Source organism: Triticum urartu, chromosome 6A, assembly GCF_056163025.1.
Source record: "Triticum urartu cultivar PI428250 chromosome 6A, HENAU_Tu73, whole genome shotgun sequence".
Taxonomy (NCBI): Eukaryota; Viridiplantae; Streptophyta; class Magnoliopsida; order Poales; family Poaceae; genus Triticum; species Triticum urartu.
In genome coordinates, this window is record NC_141878.1 from 79,457,485 (window position 1) to 79,466,028 (window position 8,544).

General features: G+C 43.9%; 1 protein-coding gene across 1 annotated transcript; it reads left to right on the plus strand.

Annotated features, from left to right (window-relative positions):
- The first annotated feature begins 292 nt into the window (after positions 1 to 292).
- LOC147964060 (uncharacterized) lies at positions 293 to 4,983 on the plus strand. The gene is made up of 2 exons (XM_087526692.1): positions 293 to 1,778; positions 4,557 to 4,983. Exon 1 carries the CDS (start codon positions 464 to 466, stop codon positions 1,772 to 1,774), a length of 1,311 nt encoding a protein of 436 aa, XP_087382818.1. The 5' UTR covers positions 293 to 463; the 3' UTR covers positions 1,775 to 1,778; positions 4,557 to 4,983.
- The last annotated feature ends 3,561 nt before the right edge of the window (positions 4,984 to 8,544 follow it).

Here is an 8,544-nt window from a genome sequence, read left to right on the forward strand (position 1 = left end):
AAATAATTCTCCTTCGAAACTGCTTTTAATAAGGAAAACTAAAGAGAACTTAGACAAAATTACACGTTTTTGTACTAACCCATAACCCAGGCACAAATCTTTCCGTGGGTAAAAAACATCCACTCCTTCGTCTCCAAGGTGAGGTGTACGGGAAGAACAATGGTTGGATCGTTCATCCCAAAGCACCATATGTTAGATGCAGCGACCACCGTGGGCTTACTCGAGCTCGGCTGCGGGGGGCAGTGGCGGCCGCCGGCGGCGGTGGAAGGGGGGATTAGAATTGTAGTAAGCGCAATTAGCAACCTCGCGGTAAATTCCGTCAGTATTTGGCGGCCTCACGCTAAATTCCGTGCGCAATTAGCGACCTAGGCCTCACTCCCTGACAACCTAGCTGCTCTGAACTCCGCCCGAAACCCTAGCCGCCCCCATCATCCCCTTCCTCCCACTGTCCCACCCCGCCGCCATGCCCACGCCGGCGCCGCACCTCGTCGACGAGATCCTCGAGGAGATCTTCCTCCGCCTGCCCACCCCGGCCGACCTCGCCCGCGCCTCAACCGCCAGCCCCCGTTTCCGCCGCATAATCACCGACCGCTCCTTCCTCCGCCGCCACCGCAAACTCTACCCACCTCCTCTCCTAGGGCTCGTACACCAGGATGGCGGCTTCCAGCCAGCCGAGGCGCCCCAGGCCTCCGCCCCGCTCGCCCGCGCCCTCACCGACGCCGCTGATTTCACCTACTCCTTCGTCCCCGTGCGCAGCAAGGGCATCCCCTGGCAAGTCCGCGACGTCCGCGACGGCCGCGTCCTCCTCGAGGACTGCCGATTTTTGGAGACCCTCAAAGACATGGCGGTGTGTGATCCCTTGTCACGGAGCTACGTGCTGCTCCCGCCCATACCGACGGACCTCGCTGTCCAGGAAGAGCACCCACTTGATATCGTGCCCATCCTTGCTCCCATTGGCGATGATGAAGATGAGATGTCGTTCAAGGTGATATGCTTAGCCACCTATGGTTCCAAGATAACCGCGTTTGTCTTCTCGTCTGTCACACAGCAATGGTGTATAGCTGCATCTATCGCTCGGAGTTTGTCAGGCGTGGACTATCGTCCCCTTGGACTGCGCATGTCTCCCACTTATGGGTTCCGTGGCTTGTCCGGTTTCAACAACGTGCGCGGATGCTTCTACTTGGCGTCACCTTGGTTAGACAAGTTGTTCGTGCTGGACACACAAAGAATGGAGTTTTTCACTGTGAACTATCACACCGGCTATGATATACTGCTCACACATCTGCCTGGCCGGATACTCAAATTTCTCGCCAGTTACGATAAACCCCCTAGAATTCTACCTGGCCAGAACAGAAGTTTGCCTGGCATTGTAGTAGGTAGAGAAGGATATCTCGAGAAGTTTTCTCTCGTCGGTGATCACAGCCCAAATGGCTCATTTGATCTCTATCATATGACTCAGCAAAACAATGGTGAATCTTCCAGTGATTGGCAGCTAGAGAATATTATACCGTTGCCTCGCGGATATGATTATTTCACTGTGAGTGCAGCTGAGGGACTCTTATTCCTTGGAGCCACTACTCAAGATCAAGTGGATTTTGATATAGCTTCCGGGGTACCATTGTCCAGGACTGATTGGCATATAGATTATTTTTCCCTCGAGGTCAAGAATTCTGAACTGAGGAAGGTTTGTAGGAGCAGGGGGCAATTCTTCCAATCTGAACATGTTCACTGGTACTTTGGCTACCCCCCGCCGTTGTCAAAACCAAGTATATGATGTGGTAAGTTATTTTTTATCATTATCGTTGTGCTCAATGTCCTAATTGTTCGTGTAGATGTGATTGCTTTACGCTGTTACAAGACCTCATCAAAGTAGGGAAGGTGGGCATGCTGTTTCCTGGTCAATAATTGCTTTGCAACATGGTAATAAAGAAAACAACTTCATTTTATACCAAGAAGAGCATACATATCCCACTAAGTTTGCATAACATTTGCTTCAGTTAATGTCTGAGGGCCATTTACATCTAAGGAAAGGCGTTAATTTATCCTTTGTGCATTAGTTTCTGCTACATTTTGTTAACTGGAATTGACTAAATGATCATTTGTCCCTCTTATAGACGCACTACCTCTATTATTTGCCTCTCTTTAGATAACATTTGACCATTGATTTACTCCTGTTTAAATTTTTGTGCGTACTATTTTCGTTTTCTAGTTACTAGGCATAAACCCGTGCAAGTATGATACCGGTTACCTGTAAAAGAAGTATGAAATAGAAATATAGGAAAGGAATAGGAGTACACTCTTGCAAGATTTTAAAACTGCATGTATGTTTCGTGTTGTGGTGAAGTCTGGAACTATATTTTCAGTAACTTTATACAGCTTTATCAAGCTGCTGTTTGGTATTGGTTTGTGAAAGTATAAATATTCTGATATTTGTTAGCTTAATTAAAATTGAGCTATATACTGCTTCATATTTCCTTAATAAACTTAATTGCAAGCCTTCCATGTTAAGGTTTTCAGCCCAGTTTTTCCTAGTAACGGGACAGCTCTATTCTCTTTTCATAAATTGCAGGAACACCCTACCCATTTGGAACAAAAAGTTACCCATATGTCTTTTATTTTTCTTTTCTTTTTTGAATATGATTTGGCACATGCTCCGGGTGACTGGACAGATTATAGTTAGACTCCGCTGACATGGTTCTCTTTGTAGCACTGAATAGTCATCCACATGATATCTAAGACGACACGGACGTAATAAGATTCACACCATGGGATTTCTTGAAGCTACGTGTCATCTTTATCTATTTCCCTTAGGAATAGGGTGAGCCTTCAACCTTTAGACCCCCTATGATTTTTTAAAAACTATCATTTAAATGTCAAAACAGTCTTCAAACACAGTTGGTAACACTGATAGGTGTTTAGAAATATTTACGTACCCTATCAAATTTGATATTATCAAAATACTGTTTACAACAAATACACATACATTATTCTCAAGTAGCAATATAAGTATTTTATATTCAAAGTGTATAAGGTATAACCTTACTAAGTTTCCAAAATCCGGGGGATTACTCAAATAATATTATTGTTTGATACATGATATGAATTTGCTTTATTGGGTACGCACATGAACGTACATCAATTTGAAGAGCGTTTGCTTCTTGAGTTATTTTCAAACTTTTCCCTCTACTGCACAAGCATGAAAGCTGAATTATCCGTTTGCATCCAATTAGTTGTGCTATTTCTGATTTATTAGTAAAGCAGTACAATTTGCTGTTGGTCAATTTGAGCAGCTCCAGTCAATCCAACGGGAGAAAATACTCAAAGCACATGCATCTATCTTTATCATGAATGCATTGTGGCATTGGATGGTTTCCACTAAAAATGAAAAAAAAATCTCATTAATTAGGCAATCTTAAACATTTACGTGGACCTCATTACTTCATTAGTATGGGAGAAACCCACCCCAACTAGTAATTTCCGATCAGCTTGAACTCATTTGGCAGGTTTGCTACAATGCTACTGAGATGTAGGTGACTTGAACTATTATGCCGATTGATTTGATTTGGTCGCCATGATCTGTACGGCATCCGAACATGGAGTTATGGTGTGGATGCATTATGATCTGGACCATACAGATAAACCCAATGGGTTATTTCTGTTTTTTTAGAGTCAACGCGGTGGCTTGGAAGGAATCCCCAATTGGTAAATATATAACATGCAAAGATATTGATTTGTTGCAACTTCACAAGTCAGCCTTTTTTTCCTTCTCTTTTTACCTTTGCTCCCATGTTGATGTTGGTGTTTGGATTCAACCATATTGATACTAGCATCAGTGGTGGCATGGCTGTACGAGCCCCACCGAGTAGTTTTCTAGGCTGCAAGCTCTTGACGAGACCTGTGGAGAGCTATCGACGAGCTTGCAACACCCCTAGCTGCAACAATGCCCAGCCCTACAACAAATGCAGTGCCACAACAATGACCACCGCACTCTGTGTATGTGGTTCAGTGTCGATGCTTGTACCCCTGCTGACGCTTCAAATTCCAATACTAATGCCACAGTTATGCCCAGGTAGACGGGCATTATCATTAGTTGCGGACCACTGCTTGCGCATGGTTCAATTATTCCCTTCTTTTTATGAGGTTCTTGTTCAGAAAGAACACAGCTTGGCATGGACAGCTGTGACTTGACAGTTGACAGGAGCAGAATGCAAGAACAAAAATAATCAGGGAAGGGAAAATAAATGGAAGTGACCGCAAAAGGATGGATCATCAACCCAAAAATCCCAGTATGGATATATAATCAATTAGAATCTAGGTTATGCGGGATAAGTAATGTGGGTATGTTCATAAGAGGCTCAGATAATCAAATATCCTACCTAGCATAAGAGGGGCTCCTTTGAAGCATGAATGGGCAGTTTACGTGTCTTTAGTCTTAAGTGGTCAATCTGTGGTGTACTTGTCGATTTTGTATGCAGCGCCTTGTTATTAAACTGCGGAAGCAAAGATTTTTGTTGCATCCACATAATTCTTGTTCTAACTATTAAGTGTATCTGCAGGATGAACTCGCTTTGCTTTCAGTGTCTCTTTTGTGCCATGCATCTGGAGCCTTTGCGGAGAAATGGAGGATGGTCAAGATGGTGCTGCCGACATTACTTGGGCATTCGTTTTTCTTACGAGGAATCAGCCATCCTGTACCTCGCTATATGTGCGGTATGAGGCAAATGTAAAACAAGAGATGCTGCAAGCAAGGTGGATTAGTCGATGTACTTCGCTACATATGCTTATGTTAAGCGTGTCCTAGCAAGAAATGTTGTAATCGACGTGATTTTTTGTGAACTTTTACATCCAAGGGGCTTTTTTTTGTGTGTGTATGTGTGTTGGAAAAATTGTCGAGTAACTTATTGCTGTCAAAAGTCTCAGCAGTTGCAGCACATTATCCTCTGCTCAACATGTTCGTGTATCCAATGATCAATTGCTGCTTTAGGTTCTTATTATTGCTCATTCTAGGTTTGAGAATTCAAATTTGTAGTTTTGTCGGATGCCTTTCGAAAGCCACATTCTGAGGCAATCGGCTGAAATAAAACAGGTAAGCTTCATGCCTTCATCGTCGACCGATCAGGATCTGAACAATTCTGATACTCCACATCTTTGCAAGAGATATCTATCTTGTGACTACCCTGTTGGGTTAGACACACAACTTTTTGTCAACAAGTGATAGGAAGCTCAACAAATCTGATACTTATCTAGCTGTGATGGCAGCTCTTTGCTGTCTTCCTACTCTGGCAAATTTTACCTGGTTGTGTTATTTTTTGCTGTGACGAGACAGGTTCTTTATGATGGGTATTGCTGCTACATTTGCTGGAGCATTTGGACTGGGAAACAAAGTCACCTTTGACGCACACCTCTGATAGATATTGTTTGCACGGTGCGTTCGGCTGTTCGTTACTGTTATATTGGTCAGGTTTGCGTAAGGGGGAGAAAGTTCTTCGTTTCAGGATGGCGTTTGTCAGCTGATGCAGATGCTGCTACTGCTGCTGATCGTGGGACGAGAAGGAATATTTATGGCCATATGCTTGTTGGTAGACATGCCAGGTCCAATGGCTGTCCTCTTTTTCTCATCGGTCATGTTCTCTTTCTTACATTACAATTTACAATCATTGTCCTTTCCTCCCTCGGTCTGATGTGTACATGCTTGATGATCAAGAACCGTTCAGGTTCCCTGCTCCGGGCACATGCACTTTGGAACGCAAGAGCAGGTAGCTCTTCGTCCATGGAAGCTTGCACAACTCGTGATGAAATGCGGTTGGCAAGCAAGCTTGGATTTCAAAGAATCGTCATAGAGAGTGATGCCCAGGAGGTGGTCAAACTGTGTAACACATACTGCTTTGATCGTGCGAAGATTGTTGCTATCTCTCAAGATACAAGGGAGCTTATTAGAGGCTTAGGCGGAGGTGTGTTGGTGCATGTGGTTCGTGAAGCAAATGAGGTGTATCATGGATGTGCTAAATAGGCTAGTGAGCTTAGGCGGAGGTGCATGTGGACTAACTACGGCTCTACCTTCCTTCATGATTATATGCAGTTATCCCGTAATCCCTCTAAGTAATATTATGAAGCTCCTTGTTAGAAAAACAAAAAATATTGGTCTAGTAGCCCTGCGAATGTGGTGTTTCGTTGCTGCGTGTGTTGGTCAGAGGGTGGTGGGGGGAGGGGGTGGGGGCATCGAATAGAGGAAGTATGTACTTACGATGATAACACATAAATACATGCCACACATTTGGACGGTCCACACCCCTAAACTAGCGCGACCTACCAATCCATAGCTTCCCATGGGACCAGGGTATGCATATTAGATCATAACTCGCTAGAGCATCAGAAGCATTCTCTCCAGCATATTCCTTGGTGGTTTCCAAAATAAACTTTCTCTATCCATGTTGCTTCCACACATGCTCCCGATATTCTATATCCCCAGGTCCAGTAATCATGTATGTTTCCTCATACAAGTGATGTTTTCTTTCATTCCATAGTTGTTCCCATTATTATAGAATAAACATGTTTCCAACACTAGAACCCATGCTTCACGATTCATAGTCGCATTTTTCTCGAAGCATTGTCAAGCTTTATTTCTATGCTATGAATGCTTCTATTTCAGAACACAATTTTGTGATGATAGAAGACCGGAAAATGTAGTACCAAAACATTGTTATCGCACCCTCACAAAAAAAACATTGTATTGTAGTGTAAGAATGAATCACATGTATGTTCAAGGTAACATGTCGTGTTTCATGTGTATGACATGTAATACTAATGCATTTCCATGATAGTGAGCCAGTGGAAACACATTTTGATAGTTGTCGAAACGGGAACAGAAGTAGTACTGAATCATTGTCATCTGTATGTAAAAAATGAAGCAAACATATAAATACTTGAAAACATGTCACATATGATATCAGAAGCATGTATGTGGTACTAAACCCAATGAAGCGCATACATAAAACGCTAGGAAATGTATATAGAGACCACTGCAACAACTGCATTTACGATGTTCCCACTCCCATGCATACAATAAGTCACAACGATGACAGCAGAGATGATGCCGACTCAAACAAGATCATCTTTCAAAGGAACGTTCTTCCAGGAGGAGTGTGAATGTCGCCCGAGATCGAGACGATGACCATGAGAACTAAGGGTGGCACTGAGTCGACTACGAGTAGTAGGAACGAAGTCTCGGTTAGGAGCAATATGGATGCCTCAACACTACAGGAGAGGCTTGCGCACCAATGGGATCATATATCAGTGAAAAGCCTCCTCGTCACACTTCCCATCCCCCCGTCTTCGTCAATATTATGGCCTCACCCTGTCATCTCTCGTGGTCAATGCCCTCGTCAACGTCGTGCTTCTCGCCCTGCTCCCGGTCGACATCCTCGCTCAACGGTGAAGAGCGTGAAGCTTTCGACAGACGGCTTGCGGTGGTTATTCTAACTCTTATTTACAAGACCTTGGATCGATTATCGATATTCAATAGTAAGGAAGATGGCTTGGTGAGATCAGACATCGGATAATAATTCTCCTTAGAAACTGCCTTTAAGGAAAACTAATGAAAATTTGATAAAATTACACTTCTTTGAAAGCTGTGTTTTGAGGCAATCAGCTAAAACAAAACGACAAGCTTCATGCTTCACGCCGACATTCCTTTATCCACATCTTTGCAAGAGACATGCATCTTGTGAAAGCCCTGTTGGATTAGACACTATGTCAACAAGTGATCAGAAACTCAATAATCCTGATACGTATCTAGCTGTGCTGGCAGCTCCTTTATGGCTTCCTACTCTCGGCAAAATTTGCCTGGTTGCATTCTTTCTCGCCGTAACGAGACAGGTTCTTTATGATGTGTATCTCTGCTACATTTGCTAGAGTATTTGGACTGTGAGAAACAAAGTCACCTTTGATGCACACCTCTCGCAGAGATTGTTTTCACGATGCGTTAAACTGTTCGTTACTGTTATATTGGCCAGGTCTTCGTAAGGAGGAAGACGGTTTTTCTTTTCAGGGTGGTGTTCGTCAGCTGATGCAAATGCTGCTAATCATCGGACGAGAAGGAATATTTATGGTCAAATGCCGCTGACGCGCATGCACTTTGGAACGCAAGAGCAAGTAGCATGTAGGCCGTGAAGCAAATGAGGTGCCTCATAGTGTGCGAAACAAACTAGTGAGCTTAGGTGGAGGTGTTTGTGGACTAACTACACCTCTACCTTCCTCCATGATTGTATGCAATTTCTTCGTAACCTAATATATAAAGCTCCTTACTAGCAAAATAAATGTTTGGTCAACTAGCCCTGAGAATGTGGTGTTTCATTGGTGTGTGTGTGGGGGGGGGGGCGGGGGGGAGGGGGTGGGGGAGGGGGGGGGGGTCGTATGGAGCAATCTTGAGGAAGTATGTCTTTACGATGAGAACATGGAACACATTTGGATGGTCCGCACCCCAAAACTAGTGCAGCATACCAATCCCTAGCTTCCCGTCGGACCATGGTATGCCTGTTAGATCAG

What these genes read in the sequence shown, in the direction of transcription:
- LOC147964060 (XM_087526692.1), top strand. Translation starts at nt 464, where the DNA reads ATGCCCACGCCGGCGCCGCACCTCGTCGACGAGATCCTCGAGGAGATC.